We start from the raw sequence: 23,663 nt of genomic DNA, 5'->3' as shown, positions 1-23,663 counted from the left end.
ATAGTGTTGTCTATTTCATTTTATTTTATCCTTCTTCTCCATACTAGGGCTGCTAATGCACAAATTTCCCCATCATGGGATCATTAAAGTTTTATCTTTTAAAGTTTTATCTTATCCTATATTGGGATCTGGTGCAACCCCTCACTGTCTGCAACAAGCCCTTTTAGCTCCCTTCTCCTTCCATTCAAGCCAGTCTTCTTCCTGGTGGCTGCCTTTGAACAGCATGTCAACAGTTCAGTGTTCACAGCCTGAGATGACTTTATTAAGGATATCCCCTCTCTATGACATCATATAGACCCTAGAGTAGAAAAAACAGTCAGAAAGCAGAGAAAGCTCGAGCCTTTGGCTCACAGGGATTACCTGTCCTCACACTGACCTCTGTCAGAGTTTAATATGCACATCCACCACCATGACAGCAAGATATGAATGAGGGCAAATGGTTTCCTTAAACTCAGGTATACATTTTACATCATATAGTACTTCTACATGATAGTTGTATATTCTTGCAATTATTTTGCAGACTCCAATACATAAATCAGTAACACTAAAGAATATATGAGTACTTCAAATTAGCAAAACTCTGACAGGTTTGAATGTTAGCGATCAAAACTCTAAACCCTCCAAAACCCAACAAAGCTGCAAGTGCTGCTTTCAAATATTACATACTGTAAGATTAAGAATGACAGTGTGCAGTAAATGTAGCTGCCAAATAAATGCAGCATAAACTATCAGGCTGTCCTAAAAGCTCCCTGAAAAGCCTTCAGCTGATCCAAAATGCTGCAGCTAGAGTACTGACAGGGACTAGAAAGAGAGAGCAGATTTCTCCCATATTGGCTTCTCTTCATTGGCTCCCTGTTAAATCTAGAATAGAATTTAAAATCCTTCTCCTCACCTACAAGGTCTTGAATAATCAGGCCCCATCTTATCTCAAAGACCTCATAGTACCATATCACCCCAACAGGGCACTTCGCTCTCAGACTGCTGGCTTACTTGTGGTTCCTAGGATACTTAAGAGTAGAATGGGAGGCAGAGCCTTCAGCTTTCAGGCGCCTCTTCTGTGGAACCAGCTCCCAGCTTGGATTCGGGAGACAGACACCCTCTCTATTTTTAAGATTAGGCTTAAAACTTTCCTTTATGATCAAGCTTATAGTTAGGGCTGGATCAGGTGACCCTGAACCCTCCCTTAGTTATGCTGCTATAGGCCTAGGCTGCTGGGGGGTTCCCATAATGCACTGAGTGTTTCTTTTTATTCACCTCTTTTATTCTGTTTATACTCCACTCTGCATTTAATCATTAATTGTTATTAATCTCTGTCCCCCCCCCTCAGCAGATGACCCCCCCCTCCCTGAGCCTGGTTCTGATGGAGGTTTCTTCCTGTTAAAGGGAGTTTTTCCTTCCCACTGTCACCAAGTGCTGCTCATAGGGGGTCGTTTTGACTGTTGGGTTTTCTCTGTATTATTGTAGGGCAGGGCTCTTCAACTCCAGGCCCTGTCCTGCAGGTTTTAGATGTGTCTCTGCTTCAACACACCTGAGTCAAATATAGAAGTCATTAGCAGGACTCTGGAGAACCTGACTGCATACTGAGGAGGTAATTCAGCCATTTGATTCAGGTGTGTTCTAGGGTCTTTACCCACAATACAAAGCGCCTTGAGGCGACTGTTTGTTGTGATTTGGTGCTATATAAATACAATTGAATAAAATGAAAATCTCTTATCAGTCACCATTCTGCTGCATAATGAGCTCCATTAAATATACTTTGATTGTGGAAGATTTTGAAGAGTTCAGCAAACTGCAGCACACGTTATACTTCACAGCATACCACATGTTCAGGTTATTGCTGCCCCATTCATGGTAGGGTTAGGTTCATCTCTCATTCTGCATATACAGTGGGGAAAATAATTATTTGATCCCTGCTGAATGTGTAAGTTTCATTTTGATGGAGAGAGAGAGAATATCAATTAAAAAATCCAGAAAAAAAATTACATAAAAGTTATAAGAAACCTGAAGATTCAGAGAGTTTGTGTAAAGAGGAGTGGACCAACATCCCTCCTGAGATGTCTTCAAACCTGATGACCAACTACAAGAAACGTCTCACTGCTGTGCTCCACCGGTTTCTTCACCGAGTACTGGCTCATATTTTGGTCAAATACTTATTTCACTCAATAACATGCAAAACAATTTATAACTTCTCTGTAACGAGTTTTTTTTCTGGATTTTTGGATAATATTCTTTCTCCATTAAAATGAAACTACCATAAAAATGAGAGACTGTTCATTTCTTTGTGAGCAAACTTACAAATTCAGCTGGGATCAAATCATTATATGACTGAGTCCTTACAGCAACATGTCGTCTCCAGCTAGTTATTTGGAAGTGTCGTCTAAGTTAACTTTAATTTTAGTTAGCAGTGAATAAAAAACGAATCACCATCTGATTTAAAAAAAAAAAACACTTTAGAAATTTGTCTCAAATGAAGTTTTAAAAAGCACATTTTCCCTGGAAATTCCAGCTTTCCCACCATGTTTGCTTCTCCCATTGATTTCAGTGTGAGATTCTTTGGTTCTTTGTAACGTCTCAGATGTCAGCTAATCACGCTGGATCGTGGGTTCCCAGATTGATGTTAGGTTAATGTCCAACCTTTGTGTTATGGAGCTTTTCCTGCTTGGCATTCCCAGATATTAAAGCTTGAAGACTGAAATCTATGAGGCTGTGCTGGTTCAACACGTGACTGAGTGGTGCACCGCAGCCTGGTGGAGGTTTAAAGAGGCAGCAAGTATATGCTGGTGGCCTCACACTGAATATTGGTGTTTAGTGCAGTGTAAAATACTTAAATAACAGAGGGCGTCTCTTAATTATTTCCACACATTTACATTGCTTTTACTCAGTGTGCACAGTTGTGTTTCTTGAGTTTTTAGACTTTCACTCCAGTTTGTGTCACAGTCTCTACAGTGAGCTTCTGTGCAGGCCGACAGTGTCGATGCAGAAAGTCGGTGCTGCTCACGTGGACGCAGCGTTTCAGAGAGTCACTCAGATGAGTGATGCCACGTTTCTCCCACTGGAAACGTTGAATCCAGATGGACAGAATCAACGTTCTGGGACATGCAGGGGGAGATGAAGACAAACAGGTGGAAAATGAAAGGAAAAGCCTGAAGCACTGAGCAGTGAGGGGACCCGTGCACTCTGCTATGCTGTGTTGGGGGGCACTGCAAATCAATGCAAAGCTGTGATGAGTGATCAGCTTCATGATGAAACATTTCTGTCCTAAGGGGCGGGGGCTCTGCCATGGGGATGGGGGTGGGGGGGCTCACTGAATGGTTTTAAGAAGTGAAAATGATGTGAATGATCTGCTGCGGCCTCGGCGCCCCTCTGATCTCAACCTAATTGATAACCAGCATGTTAGACTTTGGCCTCCAGCACTATCATGAAAACGAGATCAGTGAACACATCTGGAGTAAAGGTGGTCACTAATAAAGCACGAACAGTGTTTGTGGAGGCCCTGAGCCTCATTTTAAACACTTCATTTGTACTTTTTCTTTGGCAAAGAAAATAAAAAGCAGCTGGTTGTTTCTGTCAGCAGGCTGAAGTCCAAATGTGGCAAAAGTCAATAAAGGGCCTATTTTTGGTGCTGCGGCCTCGGACCCTCGGTCAGTCCTTTCTTTCTGGAGTTCTTGGAGGAGGTCTGTTTGTGCGCCTGAAACAGAACGTGTGACATGTTTTCATACAGTCACATTAACATCAGCGATGCACTCTGTTTCAGAGCGACCCTCACCTGCAGGCCATGGCTCCTGGAGCGTTCCTCCTTTCCTTGGCTGCTGGAGCGGCACAGCTCGCTCAAATTCAAAAACAGGATTGTGGACGCAGTCAGAGATAAACACATGCTCTTCAGTGCTGACCAGCCCGTTGACACGAAGGACGGGATTTGTCCCGCATTTTCAGTGATACACGGACAGGATGTCACGGACAGCTTCAGGATCCCCGCGGGGAATTCACTCGCGTCTTTAACACGGGCAGTTTTACGGACGTGTACAGAATATCTTTGGTATTTAATCATGTGCATTATTTTGGAGCCTGCGTCTCTTTCAGGCAGTCTGCCCGGCCGCTCCCGCTGGGCAGCAGCCGCAGCAGAGCGCGCGTCCCCGGGAGGCTGCCAAAGTTTGGGGTAACGTAATTTACTGTTTTCTCTGGAAACTTTGCCCCCCTCTCTGTCCGACCTGTACGAAACCGTTAGTCTCCCACCCACCATCACTACCACACTCTCCCCCTGGGGAACAGCCTCCCACGCTGACGTCTGGTTCGAGGCGCCGCGCTCAGCCGGAGAGTCGCGCAGCGTCCCGCCGGCCAGTCCGAGGGTGTACACCGAGGCGGAAGGCCGCTTGGTCGGCGGATTCCTCGTCCAGATATTCCGCCGACACCGGAGAACAGCGGACAGGGCAGAGGCCGAGGGGGTGGAAGCCATAGTGATCGGTAGTGGCCGCGTTTCGCCTGTGCATACACTCACATATCCTTTAAAGGTGCATGAGGGGGGGCTCCTCTAGTCTGGCCCACCGACTATAAGGGGGGGGGGGGGGGGGGGTCCAGCTGGGTGTGTCTTTGGTAGAACAAGTCGCTGCTCACAGCCCGGTGTAAAAACCCGGGAGCCGCAGCATCTTCACTAATCACCGCACACCCTGACCCCTGACCCCTGACATGCTCCGAATAAAAACATTTCTAAAAATAATACATAAAAGTGACCCTGCACACGAGCTTCACGTCCATATTACATAAACAGACTTGCATGCGGGATATCTCCGTTCTTGGTTTCTGTCATTTTTAATTTCATAATTTAGTTTTAATTTGATGCTTTTAGCTTCTTTTTAGTTTATTTTTCAGACTTACGTCACCACAGTAACCCGGAGAGGACAATAAACACGCGGTTCCTGAAGGGGGCGCTAAAGGTTAAGCCAGAAATGTCCTCATTGCTTCAAGGCTGAGTTAAAGGTGGGCGGGTTTGAGTTTCTGGAAACTTTGTTGCCCTATTTAAAAATAATAATAATTAGACCACCACGTGGTAAATGTATGTGATACTGAGGAGCACACGTTATATCATGTTAAAGGACGTACGGCACACCTTTGTGTGGAAGCTGACCCAAAACATTGGTGGTAACATTTTCTTCTTCCTGTTGCTTACTGATCCTCACCAAAATAAAGAGATGAATGTACTCATTTCCTCCCCACTGTTTGCTGCACTGTCCTGACCCAGCCCACAGAGATGGATCACATGGCACAGGTGATCATCCCAGAGTGAGCCACAGGGACTCGTCTTTGTCAAACAGGCTTGTCATCCTAAAAGAGATGCACAGCTGACAGGAAGTTACACCAACCACCCTGCTAACAGGTGTGTTTACACCATCAGAGGGGATCAGGTGTCTAAAGAGTTTCTGGGAGGAAATAAGCAGCAAATGTTTCTCAGTAGAGGACAAAAAAACCCGGAAAACTGCGACTAACTGGAAAATAATAGCAGCTTGAAAACAATGTCAAACATGCCTTTATTTGATGGATATGTTGGGAAATACTGGCACATATAGAAATCATCTGTGGCTATGTACAGTGGGTTTGCATTATAAACAGAATTAGTTAAGAGCTCGTAAACCTTGAAGTGGTTTACGAGCTCAGTGTGCAATCGCGCAGAGATCCTCCCGGCCTGTCCTCACAGTGCATTTCAACATTTACAGCTTATTTTGTCCGTGTGTGTGCTTCTTTGTGTGTTCACCTGCTCTCAGACACACAAACACAAGTCAGTCCTGTTTCCTTCATGTGCACCTGCCAGGCCTTTTGTTTGAAAAAAATGTTGCTCTCCTGGTTTTCCTTCATTTTTCCACATCGCTGAACAAGCTCAGTTTGGACTTCTCCAGTATACACACAGTGGGACAAAGGTCACCAGAGGTTCCATCAGTCTCATCTCCCCAAACAGCCCTCCCTCCCTTCAGGGTCCCGTCCTTGAAGTGGACGTCCCTCCCGTCCCTTTACGGATTGTGTTCTGACGTGTTTGATGGATGTGTAGGAGGAGGCCTTTGCGTGGTCACACTGGGTATGATCACAAAGGCCAGAATCCCCACCAGCATGAGTGCCACAGTGATGGTGATGACGGACGCCACCACGGCATAGTAGCACTGATCTGTGCGGAACAACCTGCGCAGGCGACTTCTCACCCTGTTTGGAGGTCTGCCTACATCCACCACAGTGGCTGGGGTCATCCCCTGCTCCATTGCAGTCAGCTGAAGGTCCCCGCCTGGCCTCGCCTCAGTGTTCTGACTCTTAGTAGGCAGCTTGATAATGCTAGGCCTGGTCGGGCTGGTGGGAGGAGGATTCTTCAGCACCAGCTTACCCTTGCTGCGCTGGAAGCGGATGGACAGTGCCCGGTGCATCTCCCGAGGAAGTTTGCTGATGATGTCCCGATTGTTGCTCAGACGGGGCAGGTCCCGGCCGTGAGGGAGCACAGTCAACTCCCGGCACACGGGGCAGGACAGGGTCTTGAGCTCTGGTGAGGTGACGTTGATGCGTGCCAGGCACTCCAGACAGAAGGTGTGCCCGCATGCCAGCAGCTTTGGGGTCTTGAAGACATTATCATAGGAGCAGAAGCACACTGCACACTCGGTGTCCTCCACATCATCTTCAGGGGGGGTCGCCTTCCTCCGATCGCTGTTTCCATCTTTCTTATGTCTCCCACGGGCCTCCTCACTCCTCCCACGGCGCCTCCTTTCTCCGTGGTTCCTGTCTGGCTCTCTCCTCCTCCCCCTCTCAGAGTGAGAGCTCCTTGATCTCCTCACTCTTGCAGGCTTCTCTTTTTGCCGGTGATCCTCTTTGCTGTTCCTGTCATTCTCCACGAGCCTGGGTTTGACGTTAGGGGCCTGGGGCTGTCTGGCTCTATGGCTCCCCCCGGCCCTGCTGTGTCCCTCCCCACCATCACTCATGCTGGAGTGATGCTAGAGGTAAAGTGCCGTCTGGAATTCGACTCCTCCCAGTTTCCCAACAGCAGCTGTGGAAAATTAAACCTCAGATGAGTTTACTGGCCCTCAGAAACAAACGGAGCAGGAAATAAGCTGCAGGAATTTACGTGCACCGTCACCACGGCTGTTTCATGGTGATCAAGCAAGAATGCCTGATCTGCTATCTGCACTGTATTAAAATGCTGTGTTTTCATTCAACGTGCTGCTTTAGTCTTGATAATTGATAAGTTGCTGTATTTGTTTAGTAGTTTTCCTGCCAGGAAACATGAGCTGGGAATGCTTCAAGTTGAAGGTTGAATTCTGTGAAGTAAAACTGGGATTGCTTTGTAACGCAGCGGCAAACGTCCCATTATACCCAGTGATTTTACACCTTAGCAACTGATTTCCTCCATAATGTAAATGGAGATGTGGGCAGAGTTACAAAAATCTAAGTTTATGATTTCTGGGATTTAACATGGAAGCTACAGAAGTGAAAGAATGGACTGACCTGCTGAGGTAAACGAAGGCCGGCTCACTTCGTCAGATTTGACCTGACATATAATCCAGTGCAGTGAAAGCTGCTCATCTCGGAAACAAAAACCAAACTGAATGTTTGGATCCGTTTCCCTCCTCTTGTCTTTGCTCTTTTATCTACTTTTCTAATTGAGGACTCGACATTGCCGCCTCCTCTGATCCCTCCCACCTGCCTACGCTCCCTCCTGCCCTCATTTTACTTGTCAGACCAGTTGAACCAGGGGCAGAGATCGGCTTTTTTTTTTTTTTTTTGGTTTGTTTCTGTCTCTGTGGGCTTAGAGATACTCAGGTTATTTACTCATAACCCTCAGCTGGTCTCTCCCACTGAAAAACCTGCACAGCACCTGGATTCTCTCATTAGTCCTTATTGGGAATCAAACTAATCTATCATCAGACTAATCCTGTGTGTCTGGTCAGATCAGGTACCTGTGGCATCACATGGTGTGATTCTGAGTGTGATACAAGTCATGAAAAACAAGAGTCATTGTCAGGAAAATTCCACTACAGCTGCACAAAGACACCATCTTTGTCAACACAGCGCATCTCATACCCGTCATTCCTCTTTATGGCTTTACCAGCCAAACAAGATCAGCTGCATAACGTTTCCTCACTTTGCACCCGAGATCACAGCGATGGAGATTCACTCTGCCACGTGTGACTTTAAAGATTAACAGTATTAAAACACAGAACAGTTGTGCTGTCTGAGGCCCCTGCACGCACATTAAAGTCAGCATTCTTCAGGTAACTAACAGGTGTGGTTTTGGCTTTCACAGTTAAATGATCATGATACCCCTTCCAAAATAAAAGCATGGATTTGTTAAAACGTCCTGATGCAGCTAAAACCAGAAAACTACCCGAGAAGTTGTAAATACAGATGAGTAATTATGAGACTGTAAAACTTTATTGCCATAGAAAAATACAATACGAAGCCTCACACGTGAGTGAACTTTGACAGGGCGCCACTTTCACCCATGTGACAGATGGAGGGTGAATTTAGGGCGAATCGGCGAGCAGTCAGGTGGGTGTTTAACAGTCACCCAGCCGAGTGTGCGCTGCTGCCACAGCAGGAAACACCGATCCAAGTGTTGGTTTCTGCTCTCTGTGACCCAGCTGTGTCACGTCTCAGTCAGCCACTGTCAAAATAGAAACCGCTCTGAAAAATGTTCATGTGATTTGAATGTGGTTGAAATTTGCAACTGAGACCGTGTCAAACATCCCAAACAATCAGCAGCTTCCGAACACGTGTTGCCCACTCTTTTATTTTTACTGAGATTCCTGTTCCTCCTCCTTCGCCCCGTCCTGAGTGTGGAGCACTTTTTATTTTCTTGGCATCTGCCATGCAGGGCCTTCACTTCAGCCCAGCTCCTCTTTTGTTTTGCCCTGCTTGCGGGGCATCTTCTTGCTGCTGCTGTCCTCCAGCTCTTTGCTCTTGTAGTAATGAGGAGCCACTTCAAGCAGCCAGCCGCTCTCTATCTCGATCACCTGAGTGCAACAGAGGGGGGGGGGGGGTTAATCGGTGCGCTGATAAGCAGTCAGGCCCATAGTTAAATATTATCTGAAACATTTGACACACATTCTTATTAACCAGCCATACTAAAGTCAAAGAAAGGCGTGACAGGTTTCCTTCAATTTTAAACTCAAGCTGAAGGTTCAGGTTTGAGTTTGTGTGTGTGTGTGTGTGTTTGTGTGTGTGTGTGTGTGTGTGTGTGTGTGTGTGTGTGTGTGTGTGTGTGTGTGTGTAAAAGAAGGTACAGCCGCATTATAACTTAAAAACAGATCTGGTTATTAAGAAGAGTCTGAAATTATTAAACAACAGCATGGCATATCTCACCGTGTCACTGTTTATTTAACAAAAACTAAACCAGAATGCAGAAGCAGCCGGGAGCTGCTGAGCTAATGCACTTATTTTGACAGCTGTTAGGGAGCAGCTGATTTTTTGTTATGCTCTGATACGTGAAACCTCATAACTGAAAGAGGCCGGACTCTCTTGTTCACCTGCCGAGCTCACCAACCTGTCTCATGAACTCCTTGGTGGTGAAGACGAGCTCGTGGTAAATGAGCCAGCGGGGCTGCTCCTCAAACAGAGAGCTGTTGGGGTGCACGTAAACTGTCTGCTGGTGCTTCACAGTCTTATAGCCTCCTTTGCTCAGTCTGGCTGTGTGATAGAAATATCCTGCAGTCACCGCCTGCAGGAGCAGGAAGAAGAGGAGGGGAGATGGATTCATAAAGAGCGGATTCATGGCTCTGCAGGTTAGAAAAACAGGAATACAGCAGCACTGGGCACAAAAAGGGTAATAAGCAGTACTGTGACAACATAATAGAGCTAATGAAGTGTGAGTGGAACAAAAACATATAGATTAATATCTGATAAGGAGAACTCCCTCTCTCTGAACTTCCTACTTCTAAGGAGCCCAAAGGTAACCTTCCCGTGGCTGTTCTTCAGACACGCAGAACTCAGCAAATAACTGGAGATTGTATGTTGTATGTGAGACCGTATGACTGTGTGTCTGTGTGCTACAGCATGTGTCTGTAACGTGCTATACAAATAAATGTATTATAATTATCATTTATTATTATTATTGACATCATAACTGCAGAAACAGCAGCTGTTCAGCACAATGACTGGTCCATCCACTCTACTTCTCAGACAAACATGATTTATGTACTCCATTTACCTTCATGCTAAATGAAGGTAAATCCATGCTATCCATGCTAAATGGATAGATAAAGCTGGGTATCATCTGCATAACAATGAAAATGTATGCAATGCTTTCTAATAATACTGCCTAAGGAGGCATGTATAATGTAAATAAAATTGGTCATGGCACAGAACCCTGTCGCCGGTGCTCGTGCCAGTGCTGGTGTTGGTTTCAATGAACCGGCGAAACACTTAAGAACGGGCCCGCGTTCCCACCGCGTTTCTGTGAACTGCTCCTTTACGTATGAGTGTGGGCGGGTCCTCGTCTGGACACGAAGCCGAAGCGCACAAACGTGGGAGAACACGCTCCCCTTTCTGTGCTGCAAATACGTTTTAGGGTCCAAACCAAACTACTGCAGCATCTGTGTGCAGCACAGAGGGAAACACAGACAGCGATTAGAGCAAGACGACAAGTACGCACTTTGTGTCCTTTTATCTGTGATATGAACTGATACAAAGCAGCAAGTTCAGCCTTAGAGCCCAGCCTAATTCACAGCCGTGAACATCGCTTCGCTTTTCTCATGTAATACACATGTAATATGGTAGAAAACTTGATGTTGAGATGGCAGAGTCACGCCCTTCTGCTGCTTTCGGCATGCGTTCTTGGTTCCAGACCAGCTAGTTTGCAGGGCCAGACTTGAACCCGTTTTTCGGCCGAGCACTGAGTGCTTCCGCGGTAGAAAACCCGCCTAATGGTTCAAATTAAGGTACCGGCTCCGGAACCCTGTTTGGTGGGAAAGAAGCTTGTGTGAAGAAGACTCCCAAAAGCAGTGCCATAAAGATATAGATGAGTGAGTTTGGTGTAGAAGAACTTGACTGGCCTGCATAGAGTCCTGACCCATTTAACTGCTTATCACTTATAATCCAATGTGACCACGATTTAGAGGTTCTAGGACCTAAACCCTGAAACAGCTCATCAGATGGGCTCAATCTGCTGAAAAAAGTTCAGGACAGCTGCTTAATTACGTGTTTTCTAGTTGTGTACTCTTGAATTTTGGCCATGGTCTTATCACAACTGTAATAAAATCCTCTGACTTTGGTGACCTGTGTGCAAAAACTGTATTATTTAATCTGAATGTAGAAAGCTAAATGAGGACTTTGGAGTGGGATCTGTGTCTTTAATTTTATTTTTGTGCATTTATTAATTTTTTAAATTAATTTTCCTTTGTGTTTATTATGTTTTCTATTTTATTGGTGTCTTTTTGGTTAACTCATGTTAAAATAAAGTTGGATTGAGAAACAGAGATCATGCAGATCCTTTCACAGATCCACACACTGTTCACACCTTCTGTAAAGTAGGCCAGGTGGTGTTGGGCGTGTTCATGAGATGGATGCTGACACAGCAGATAATGTGCGTCACATACGAGTCATGTAGGAAGTGAATCTAAACATTAGAGGACTGATTCCACTTGTTTGTTTTGTGTACACGAGCTGAGACGACGAATACACACAATCCTCACGTTGTGCGTTTGTTTTGTCCGTTTGACTCAAGCATCGACAGCTTGTGATGGGAAAAGGTGTGACCCAACAAACAAAACAATCTCTCCTTATCGTGAATAGTGCTGAGGGGTGTTTTCACACACACACACACACACACACACACACACACACACACACACACACACACACACACACACACACACACGTATGTGAAGGAAGCTCAGGCAGCTTCAGCCTGGTGATGATTTACAGCTCCATGTGTTCACAGAACAATCTGTATTTTTACTCGTTATCTTGATCAAGTCCTGTCCCTGAGCAACAGAGGAACTGCTCTGAGCTGCACTTGAACTTTCACCTCCCACCTGCACATAGATTCACATTCATAGACGAGCAAGAGACTACAAGACCCATCAACCTGACAAACGTCTGCTAAAGTTTGCCCTCAGGCCTTCAGAGTATTTTAAATCCTGCCCTCATCACCGAAACTCACGCCTGATGTTCTCGGTATTCAAAGCAGACGCAAATATCAAATGGTGTTGATTACTTCTCAGATAAGTCACTATCTGTACTTGGTCACTTGGTGTTGGCTCTCACTGCGGTATTGTATCACTTCCTGTTCCTGTTTCGGAGCACAGTCGTGTTTTGCTGTCTGTTAGCTGTTAAATCTGAATAGCTCGATCTGTCTGGATAACGACATATTTTAGTGTAATCTTCACCTCCTTTATCTAGAGCACACTCTTTACTGAATCACCTGCATTCACATTATTCACATTATTTGTTTTTAGAAATTCGCTAGCTTAGCGCAGCTAGTAGCTTAGCTCTTACCAGCATGGCTTCTTCTCCTGTCTCTCCTGCACTTTCCTGCTCTGGGTGTCACATGTTTAGTTACTCCTCGGCCTCCTTTAGCAGTAACGGTACTTGTAATAAATGTAGTCTGTTTGTAGCTCTGGAGGCAAGTTTTTTTTTTTTTTTTTTTTATTTAACCTTTATTTATACAGGTAATCCCATTGAGACTCAGTGTCTCATTTGCAAGAGAGACCTGTTCCCAAAACAGCTTTCTGAATTGGAGACTCGGCTCTGCACCAGGGTTCTAAATTAACACCGGCCAACCCGCCAAATGCTTGTAAGGTCAGGAAACCTACGATTCAGCAGCGATCGCCTGGCGTTAAAGGATTATTCTGACAGACAGACAGAGCGTAGACTGCAACTTTAAAATTTAATATTGAGCAGGCTGCACAAACAACCTACAAAGGTATACTGTATACGAATTGTTCATCCCTCAGTGTAATTAGAAGAACAAAACAGGGCAGGTCATCAGGCAGGAGAAACAGGATCACCTCCTCAAAGGCGCTTGTTTTTTTCTGATTTCCAATCTTTTGTTTTATAATTTGTATTTGGAGCACTCTATTATATGTTGAGTATATAAAGAAATGTTTGATGTAGGCCTAATGTACGTTTTTACATTAGTAATTCATTTTACACTTTTAAAAATTAAAATCTAAGCAGCCATTTGGGAGCTCTCTGAAAAGAGCCAGAATTCCCATCACTAGTGTCCTGATGTCCTTGATCTTTTTGATGGTCTCCTCACCATCCCTGCAACAACAGCTGACTGCGAAAGAGGGTTCAGTGTCATGAAGCAGGTGAAAAGTGACTGGCGCTCACGTCTTAAAGATGATATCCTCTCTGACCTCTTGAAAATACAGTTGTGCTCACCTGACATAACTGACTTTGACCCGTCCAAAGCCAATGATTTATGGCATGCTGACAGCGTGCTCACGCAGGCCTAACTTTGTGCACAAACGTGCAGCAAAAAATGAGAGTAGCTCAGATTCTGATGCCGCTTCTGAAGAAGAAGAGCTCTGAAGACATGTTTCAAATAATATATATATATATATAGATAGATCCCAAACCTGTTTGCACTTTCTGTGTATATTTTATGGTATGTGTTGTGTTTTTCATGCTAACAATGTTAATAAAATTATCAAATGCATTCAGTGGCACTCATTTCTCTTATTTTTACCGCAAAAAATTTGGCTAGTGGAAATTCTGATTGGCCGGTAACTTTAGAGAGTTACCAGCCACATTGGCTGATGATCAAAAAAGTTAATTTAGAACCCTGCTCTGCACCCTGGAAAATCCTATATCTAGCCAGGCCCCTGTAGCGGGTGCGGACCATGGTAGCTTAGCCACCCTTAGCTCCCCCAGCAGCAGGGAAAACAGGCCGGCTGGGTGACGGTGAGGAGAAAGCGTAGTCCTAAGCAGTAGTGATGGGTCGGTCACGAACGATCCGGCTCTTTGAAGTGAACGACGGGAGCCGGCTCCCGATAGTGAGCCATTTCTTTTTTCTTTTTGTTCGTTTCCCTTTTTTTTTTTTTTTTTTTTTTGTGGAAGCCGCACGTGATTGGTTAAGATGAATGGTAGCATATGATCGTCTACGCTGAGCGGGAGGGGAGGGTCCATGGACACACTGCGCAGTGAGTAAACAAACACCAGAGAAGGAGGGGCTCCTGCAAAATGGAGACAGGAAAGAGCCACAGGAAGTTACGCGTTACATAGAGGCTACACGCGGGAACGGTGAGGAAAATGAGTGACGGAAAGCGTAGCAAAGACTGGACACATTTTAACCTTATACCTCCAAACATGTCGAACGACACTTCAAAAGTGCCGGCGTTTGCGGACTTCCAGTCACAAATACCTTAATAGCACTACATGACTGTGAAGTGTCATTTCTGAGCTTTCAGGAACCGTTTGAATTTTTCGATAGCACGAATGGTCGCGGAGTTAGGGTGAAAAGCCAGCTGATCATGTTCCTTTGACCAGCTGACTCTGCAGTGAGACACTACGTCTTAATCAGCTGTTCACGGCTTGTAAGGTCAGGAAACCCGCGCTTCAGCAGCGATCGCCTGGCGTTAAAGGATTATTCTGATAGACAGAGTGTAGACTGCAAATTAAAAATTTAATATCAAGCAGGCTGCACAAACAACCTACAAAGGTATACTGTATACGAATTGTTCATCCATCCATCCATCCATCCATTTTCTTCCGCTTATCCGGAGCCGGGTCGCGGGGGCAGAAGCCTAAGCAGAGAAGCCCAAGCTTCCCTCTCCCCAGCCACCTCCTCCAGCCCATCCGGAGGGACCCCAAGGCGTTCCCAGGCCAGCCGAGATACACAACCTCTCCAGCGTGTCCTGGGTCTACCACGGGGCCTCCTCCCGGTGGGACATGCCCGGAACACCTCACCCAGGAGGCGGCCAGGAGGCATCCTAATCAGATGCCCGAGCCACCTCAACTGGCTCCTTTCGATGTGGAGGAGCAGAATTGAGCAGAATTGAATTGTTCATCCCTCAGTGTAATTAGAAGAACAAAACAGGGCAGGTCATCAGGCAGGAGAAACAGGATCACCTCCTCAAAGGCGCTTGTTTTTTTCTGATTTCCAATCTTTTGTTTTATAATTTGTATTTGGAGCACTCTATTATATGTTGAGTATATAAAGAAATGTTTGATATAGGCCTAATGTACGTTTTTACATTAGTAATTCATTTTACACTTTAAAAAAAAAAAATTAAAATCTAAGGAGCCTAAAGAGCCGGTGTTTCACCAAATTCTGCGACCCATCATATTCTGCGACCACAGGGGGCGATAGCGTACATCCCTCTGCATGTACGTGCTGAATACCAGCGAGAAGGAGACTATTTACGTAAACTGCAACATTTATTTATCGTTTACCAATTTATTGAAGAATGGGTAGTAGTGGGTTTATGTATTTCAAACGATAGAATAAAAGCATTCAATGCAACGGTCCGTCCAGCTGTGTTCAATGTCAAATAAAAAAAACGCATTTCCTTCGTCAATGCAAACGAAATAATATTCCGTAAGGTTTACAATCTCCTGTTTTGGTGCTTACGCAGTTTACGTAAATAGTGTCCTTCTCGCTCGTATTCAGCACGTACATGCAGAGGGATGTACGCTATCGCCCCCTGTGGTCGCAGAATATGATGGGTCGCAGAATTTGGTGTAACACCGGAATTCCCATCACTACTAAGCAGAAGCCCCGGGTACACCACCAACCTGTTCACGTCTCTAACCGTTTTTCTCCACTCGGCGACACACCCGCTGAGGAACAAACTCTGGTTATTGGTGACTCTGTTTTGAGAAACGTGAAGCTAGAGACACCGGCGACCATAGTCAAATGTCCTCCAGGGGCCAGAGCAGGCGACATTCATGGAAATTTGAAACTGCTGGCTAAGGCTAATCGTAGATTTGGTAAGATCGTTATTCACGTCGGCAGTAATGACACCCGGTTACGCCAATCGGAGGTCACTAAAATTAATATTGACTCGGTGTGTAACTTTGCAAAAACGATGTCGGACTCTGTAGTTTTCTCTGGGCCCCTCCCCAATCAGACCAGGAGCGACATGTTTAGCCGCATGTTCTCCTTGAATCGCTGGCTGTCTGAGTGGTGTCCAAAAAATGACGTGGGCTTCATAGATAATTGGCAAAGTTTCTGGGGAAAACCTGGTCTTGTTAGGAGAGACGGCATCCATCCCACTTTGGATGGAGCAGCTCTCATTTCTAGAAATCTGGCCAAATTTATTAACCCTCCTAAAAACTGACTACCCAGGGTTGAGACCAGGAAGCAGAGTTGCAGTCTTACACGCCTCTCTGCAGCTTCTCTCCTCCTGCCATCCCCCCAAAACCCCATCCCCATAGAGTCGGTGCCTGCTCCCAGACCACCAAAAACCAAAGCTGAAATCAGCAAAAAGCTATTTAAGCATAAAAATTCAAAAACAATAAATAATACAGCTTCATCAACTGCACCAAAAAATAAAACAATTAAATGTGGATTATTAAACATTAGGTCTCTCTCTTCCAAGTCCCTATTAGTAAATGATTTAATAATTGATCAACGTATTGATTTATTCTGCCTTACAGAAACCTGGTTACAGCAGGATGAATATGTTAGTTTAAATGAATCAACACCCCCGAGTCACAGTAACTGTCAGAATGCTCGAAGCACAGGTCGAGGAGGAGGATTAGCTGCAATCTTCAATTCCAGCTTATTAATTAATCAAAGACCCAGACAAAGTTTTCATTCTTTTGAAAGCCTAAATCTTAGTCTTGTCCATCCTAATTGGGAAAGTTAAAAACCTGTTTTATTTGTTATTATCTATCGTCCACCTGGTCCTTACTCAGAGTTTCTGTCTGACTTCTCAGACTTTTTATCTGATTTAGTGCTCAGTTCAGATAAAATCATTATAGTGGGTGATTTTAACATCCATGTAGATGCTGAGAATGACAGCCTCAACACTGCATTTAATCTATTGTTAGATTCAATTGGCTTCTCTCAAAATATAAAGGAGCCCACCCACCACTTTAATCATACTCTGGATCTTGTCCTAACATATGGCATAGAAACTGAAGACTTAACAGTATTCCCTGAAAGCCCCCTCCTGTCTGATCATTTCTTAGTAACATTTACATTTACTTTAATGGATTACACAGCTGTGGGGAATAAGTTTTATTACAGTAGAAGTCTTTCTGAAAGTGCTGTAACTAATTCCTTCATTGTTATGCTCTTCAGTGCCAACACAGTGCAGAGCAGCTACCTAAACTCTGCTCCCAGTGAGGTCGATTATCTCGTCAATAGTTTTACATCCTCACTGCATATAACTTTGGATACTGTGGCTCCTCTGAAAAGGAAAGCTTCAAATCAGAAGTGCCTGACTCCGTGGTATAATTCACAAACGCACAGCTTAAAGCAGATAACCCGAAAGCTGGAGAGGGAATGGCGTCTCACTAAATTAGAAGATGCTCATTTAGCCTGGAAAAAGAGTTTGTTGCTCTATAAAAAAGCCCTCCGTAAAGCTAGGACATCTTACTATTCATCATTCATTGAAGAAAATAAGAACAACCCCAGGTTTCTTTTCAGCACTGTAGCCAGGCTGACAAAGAGTCAGAGCTCTGTAGAGCCGAGTATTCCTTTCACGTTAACTAGTAGTGACTTCATGGATTTCTTTACAAATAAAATTTTAGACATTAGAGAAAAAATTATTCATAACCATCTCAAAGATTATTCTTCATGTTCAGCTGCTTTCAGCACTGCTGGTATTTGTTTAGACTCTTTTGCTCCAGTTGATCTTTCAGAGTTAACTTCAATAGTTACTTCCTCCAAACCAGCAACATGTTTGTTAGATCCCATTCCTACTAGACTGTTCAAAGAAGTCTTTCCAATTATTGATGCTTCTATCTTAAAAATGATCAATCTGTCTTTATTGGTTGGCTGTGTACCACAGACCTTCAAGGTGGCTGTAATTAAACCTCTACTTAAAAAGCCATCACTTGACCCAGCTGTCTTAGCTAATTATAGGCCAATCTCCAACCTTCCTTTTCTCTCAAAGATTCTTGAAAGAGTAGTTGTAAAACAGCTAACTGATCATCTGCAGAGGAACGGTTTATTTGAAGAGTTTCAGTCAGGTTTCAGAATTCATCACAGTACAGAAACAGCATTAGTGAAGGTTACAAATGATCTTCTTAGAGCCTCTGACAGTGGACACATCTCTGTTCTTGTCCTGTTGGACCTCAGTGCAGCTTTGATACTGTTGACCATAACATTTTATTACAGAGATTAGAGCTTGCTATAGGTATTAAAGGTACTGCACTGCAGTGGTTTGTGTCATATTTATCTCATAGACTCCAATTTGTTCATGTAAATGGGGAGTCTTCTTCACACACTAAGGTTAATTATGGAGTTCCACAGGGTTCTGTGCTAGGACCAGTTCTATTTACATTATACATGCTTCCCTTAGGCAGTATTATTAGAAAGCACTGCATCAATTTTCATTGTTATGCAGATGATACTCAGCTTTACCTATCAATGAAGCCAGATGACACACATCAATTAGTTAAACTGCAGGAATGTCTTAAAGACATTAAGGCCTGGATGACCTCTAATTTCCTGCTTCTAAATTCAGATCAAACTAAAGTTCTTGTACTCGGCCCACAAATCTTAGAAACATGGTGTCTAACCAGATACTTACTCTGGATGGCATTACTTTGGCCTCCAGTAACACTGTGAGAAATCTTGGAGTCATTTTTGACCAGGATATGTCCTTCAATGCACATATTAAACAAATATGTAGGACCGCTTTTTTGCATTTGTGCAATATTTCTAAAATTAGAAACATCCTTTCTCAGAGTGATGCTGAAAAGCTCATTCATGCATTTATTACTTCTAGGCTGGACTATTGTAATTCATTATTATCAGGCTGTCCTAAAAGCTCCCTGAAAAGCCTTCAGCTGATCCAAAATGCTGCAGCTAGAGTACTGACAGGGACTAGAAAGAGAGAGCAGATTTCTCCCATATTGGCTTCTCTTCATTGGCTCCCTGTTAAATCTAGAATAGAATTTAAAATCCTTCTCCTCACCTACAAGGTCTTGAATAATCAGGCCCCATCTTCCTGAGGGTCCTCAGGAAGAACAACTTGGACTCAAACCTGCTGCTGACCTTCTACCGCTCATCCATTGAGAGCCTGCTGACGTACTGTATCACAGTATGGTACGGCAGCTGCACTGAGGCAGACAGGGTCAGGCTTCAGAGGGTAGTCAGCACAAAGAATCGTTGGCTGCCCTCTCCCCTCCCTGATGGACATCTACACCTCCCGCTGCATCAGCAGAGCCAGGAACATCATCAAGGACAGCTCACACCCTGGCTTTGACCTGTTTGACCTGCTGCCCTCTGGCAGGTGCTACAGGTGCATCAAAGCCAGAACAAACAGACTCAAGAACAGTTTCTTCGCCAGAGCAATCACCACCCTGAACTCACACACTCACCCACTGTAACTGTGCAATATTATATTATTCATACTGAACAATATCTGACATTCCTATATTGTGTAATATCCAGTATTCATTCACTAGTGCAATATTCATCATCTTCATTATTATATGTATACACATATTTACTTTTCTTACAATGTACAGATGCACCAATGCATGTATATATTTTTATACATTCTATTTTTTTGTATATTTTACACATTGTTTATTTCTGTATATCTCTTGATTATATTGATCATACTAGATTATAATATTTTTATTTTAGAGAGTTTGATTTTCTGTTACATGGCACTGAACAGGAGTGGCCCTCCAATCTCATTGTACATCCTGTATAATGACAATAAAGGCATTCTATTCTATTCTATTCTATTCTATTCTATTCTTATCTCAAAGACCTCATAGTACCATATCACCCCAACAGAGCACTTCGCTCTCAGACTGCTGGCTTACTTGTGGTTCCTAGGATACTTAAGAGTAGAATGGGAGGCAGAGCCTTCAGCTTTCAGGCCCCTCTTCTGTGGAACCAGCTCCCAGCTTGGATTCAGGAGACAGACACCCTCTCTATTTTTAAGATTAGGCTTAAAACTTTCCTCTTTGATCAAGCTTATAGTTAGGGCTGGATCAGGTGACCCTGAACCCTCCCTTAGTTATGCTGCTATCCACGGGTTTCTGGAAGAGCACACGTAGGCTGCCATGACAGGCTGCTACTTCCGCTGTTCGGTTTTATACTTCCGGTTACCCAAAGTTACAGCCAGAGTTAATGACAAAATTTGGTTACTTTGTGCTGTAACAGGCGGCTTTATTAGTTGGAACATGAGCTCGGATTCAACTTGTGCTGTTGTCGGTTGTCACTACATCAGTCTGTACATTTTTTCACATTATTTTAATTCTGTAAATTTGTTCTTTTTCCCCCAAATTATACTACCCAGTTGCACATCCTATTACTGTATTTTCTCCTTATGTTTTAAGTAGGGGTGGGACTTTAACGCGTTAATTTCGATTAATTAATTACGGGGAAATTAACGCGTTAAAAATTTTAACGCATTTTAATCGCACTTTGCACCGTGGAACGTTTCTCAGTGCACGAGTTCCCGGCATACAGATTATATCGACGCACAATGTCCAAATTAGGGGCCGCATCCTGCGAAGGACCCGGCCCACGTCTTTCGCAGCCCACGAACACCACAAAGGCCGGAAGTGAGCGGCTAGCCTTCATATCAGCTGCCGTCACCTCTGCGTAGCTCATGTCGCCTAGCAACCATGAGTGCGAAGCACAGCTGTGTAAAGCAGCTGTTAAACGGAGAACGAACTTTTTCTCCTTTTTGTGGTTTAATTTTAAGTCTTTAATTCAAAATAAGCTGTTAAAACAAGCATAACACATTTCAACATCAAGGAATACAGCTGAGCGAATGATTAATTTCCAACTATATTAAGTGAGACATTAATGTTGAATAAAACTATCCAGTTATGATGCTTAACTTTAATTTCAGGAGTTTGCTTATCACAGGAGCACTTCCACCCTTCATTGGTCTGTGTAGTAGACTGGTGGGAAAATGAACAAAATTTTGAAGTTTAAGCTTATGTATATTGATTTATTCATCAACCAAACTTAAATTAATATTTCTCATGTCAAATATTGAAATGCGATTAAAATGCGATTAATTTCGATTAATTAATTACAAAGCTTGTAATTAATTCGATTAATTTTTTTAATCGAGTCCCACCCCTAGTTTTAAGTTTTCCTTTAATGTACAGCCTCTTATTTTTTTACATTATTTTATTTATAGTGTGACACTACAGCATACAGCCTACACAAAGCTTAAACAATGCCTGCCTTCATGTAAACACGTAGCAGTTAGCAAGATGACAGCTGCGTGTCTCCTCGATCACAGCCTTCAGCCAGTCCAGTGTTTCTGTTTCAGTGATCTGAACACTCTGATATCCAGATCAGTGATTTACCTTCCACAGAATAGCTGCAGCATCACTACATGATTTCCCTAATCAGTGATACAAGTACAGCTGACTGTCTCCACCACTCTACTTTCCCTTAGCATGACCCATGCTAAGCGCTTAGCTTGGCCGATGCAACGGCTCGGCTCTACAGCTGCTTTAAGGAAAACAATGTTGCCTTGTTTGTTAAGCATTACTTTATTGATTTTATTGCTTTGAAGGTAATCTGGTGCTCTTATAATTAAGGGATTTCCCCGCCATCAACACCTTCGGGAAAAAAAAGGTAACTGATAATGTGGATGTAGCGACTTCAGGCCATAATTTCATGTCATTTACACAAGTGATGGGTGAGGCTCTGTTACCTCGCTGCTTTTTAAAACATCCTTGCAATGTCTCCACCTCCGATGTGGTACCATTTAGGCCAGGTAAAAGAAACTGCAGTGTTAAAATGTTAAACTGAACTGCAAGTGTGTAAGCCCGCAACCGTGAACAGCGCAAACGGAAGTAAACAATCCATCCAGTGCTTCTCATTCCCTGGAGAATCCATCCAGACAATCAGAGCCGAGTAACCGTCTAATGAAACATTCTGCTCTGATGCAGACTGCTGGACATAAACACAGTTATGAGGTCAAGTTCACTGACTTTAGCAGAGATGACAAACACTAGCTTATCTTATGAAGCTTAGGAGATAGGATACTCATCTATTACGGTGTTATTAAGGATAATTAAATTGATCCCCATACTATTGTCATAAAGGGGTAAGGAACTGTTACTTTGCACCAGGCTGTAAACAAGGCAGTCTGCGGGTTTTGACTTGTTTATATTAGGGATGCGCCGATCCAATATTCAGTATCGGTATCGGTCCGATACTGGTCTAAATTACTGGATTGGATATCGGAAAGAAATAAAAAAATGTAATCGATACATTAAATAACGTTTCTCTCACATTAGCTGCATTACAGTGCTCAGTTGTCTTCTTCTTCTTGTGGGTTTGCGGTTGACCAAACCAGCTTAGAGCTGCATTACCGCCACCTACTGGAATGGAGTGGGGGATCAGGAGTTAGAAAACAACCCCCTCAGATCCTCCGTCGCTGCGACGGATTCCCTTTGACACTGAGCGATCATCGCTGACATGTTTTTCCGCCTCCACCGCTCTCTGCCTTGTTTGTGTGTTGTGCTCGCTGTGCTGAGAATCAGCTGTTATTTTTTTCTCTACTTCAGCTCCCGGACATACTGCTAGCGAGTGCAGCTATTAGCACTAGTGACCGTCCGGTACCGGAAGGACCCCTTCCCCGTCAAAATATTTTTGATACTTTAATCCCTGATTTGTGACTAAATATAGACCTGCAGTAGAAACGTATTTAGGAGAATGCTTGTAAATATAAAGCATTACAAGATTGCGCTCACGTAGCCCCCAGTTTTTCAACATAACACTGATGACGCAACAGCAGCAGTCAGCTGATTTACGTGCAGTCTGTCTGCACAAGCGGAAAGAGGCGGAGCCGGCGCGCTCAGATGGAGCAAAAGGAAATATTTGTCTAGTGTCCAAAAGAAGCCTTTTCGTCCCTGTAACCTCCATTAAACCTTTACTGGGAAACAGCTGGAGGTCCTTCATCAACCACCTGATCAGTAAGTGAAGAAAAGAGAACTATGTAGCTGCTCCATCCACCCTGTTTGTTTCACACAGGGAAAAACTGCAGTATGGAAGTTAAAATATGCAGATGAACTTTTAATGTGAAAAATAGTATTTATTATCCAGTTACTTGTGTAATCAATATAAATAGAATACACAATTGCTAAAATAATCGATATTTGCAGCCCTAATGAAATTTGCAACATGCCATAAGCATCACCTTCTCACATAGAAGAAACAGGATTCAGGTGATAGTTATTGTTGTAAGTAAGTAAAGTTTATTTATATAGCATTTTTCACAGACAGAAAAGCCCTGTACAATAATTAAAACACAATATCACCCCCCCACCCCCAGAAAACACTATGTTTCAAAACATAACATTACAATATTAAATGAAAAAGAATAAAAATAAAGTCAGAAACCAGAAAGCCTGGTTAATAGTTTTCAACTATTTTTTAAATGACACCACAGAGTCAGCTAAATGGAGCTGGAGTGGTAAACAGTTCCAGAGCTTTGGTGCCACTGCCTAAAAAGCTCTGCCCGCCCTGGTCCTTAGTCTTGTATGTGGGACAACTAAAAGACTTTGATTTTGTTGTGTGAGGGACTGTT

General features: G+C 43.7%; 3 protein-coding genes across 3 annotated transcripts in view; all 3 read right to left on the bottom strand.

Moving 5' to 3' along the window:
* Nucleotides 1-1,630: 1,630 nt before the first annotated feature.
* LOC115794913 (uncharacterized) lies at nt 1,631-4,494 on the bottom strand. Its single transcript, XM_030750612.1, has 2 exons — nt 3,767-4,494; nt 1,631-3,688 (listed from the first exon to the last, which is right to left on the bottom strand). The coding sequence occupies exons 1-2, from the start codon at nt 4,451-4,453 to the stop codon at nt 3,611-3,613; spliced, it is 765 nt and encodes a 254-aa protein (XP_030606472.1). The 5' UTR covers nt 4,454-4,494; the 3' UTR covers nt 1,631-3,610.
* Nucleotides 4,495-5,525: 1,031 nt separating this feature from the next.
* Nucleotides 5,526-7,645, bottom strand: rnf183 (ring finger protein 183). Its single transcript, XM_030749877.1, has 2 exons — nt 7,471-7,645; nt 5,526-7,012 (listed from the first exon to the last, which is right to left on the bottom strand). Exon 2 carries the CDS (start codon nt 6,945-6,947, stop codon nt 6,000-6,002), a length of 948 nt encoding a protein of 315 aa, XP_030605737.1. The 5' UTR covers nt 6,948-7,012; nt 7,471-7,645; the 3' UTR covers nt 5,526-5,999.
* Nucleotides 7,646-8,378: 733 nt separating this feature from the next.
* dhx16 (DEAH (Asp-Glu-Ala-His) box polypeptide 16) overlaps nt 8,379-23,663 on the bottom strand; it is a 39,137-nt gene continuing 23,852 nt past the window's right edge. The window contains exons 20-21 of the mRNA XM_030749876.1: nt 9,509-9,682; nt 8,379-8,978 (exon numbers count right to left, since the gene is read on the bottom strand). Of these exons, the coding sequence (XP_030605736.1) occupies nt 8,850-8,978; nt 9,509-9,682 (303 nt within the window). The 3' untranslated portion in view covers nt 8,379-8,849. The remainder of the gene's footprint in view (nt 8,979-9,508; nt 9,683-23,663) is intronic.

The sequence above is a fragment of the Archocentrus centrarchus genome, chromosome 16, assembly GCF_007364275.1.
Source record: "Archocentrus centrarchus isolate MPI-CPG fArcCen1 chromosome 16, fArcCen1, whole genome shotgun sequence".
In the NCBI taxonomy this organism is placed as follows: Eukaryota; Metazoa; Chordata; class Actinopteri; order Cichliformes; family Cichlidae; genus Archocentrus; species Archocentrus centrarchus.
This window is presented reverse-complemented; position numbering and strand designations above follow the sequence as displayed.

Excerpts from the sequence above, each read along its gene's own strand:
- LOC115794913 (XM_030750612.1), bottom strand. The coding sequence starts at position 4,453 with ATGGCTTCCACCCCCTCGGCCTCTGCCCTGTCCGCTGTTCTCCGGTGT. Across the intron at positions 3,689-3,766 it reads CCAGGAGCCATGGCCTGCAG|GCGCACAAACAGACCTCCTC; the intron begins GTGAGGGTCGCT and ends GTTCTGTTTCAG.
- rnf183 (XM_030749877.1), bottom strand. The coding sequence starts at position 6,947 with ATGAGTGATGGTGGGGAGGGACACAGCAGGGCCGGGGGGAGCCATAGA.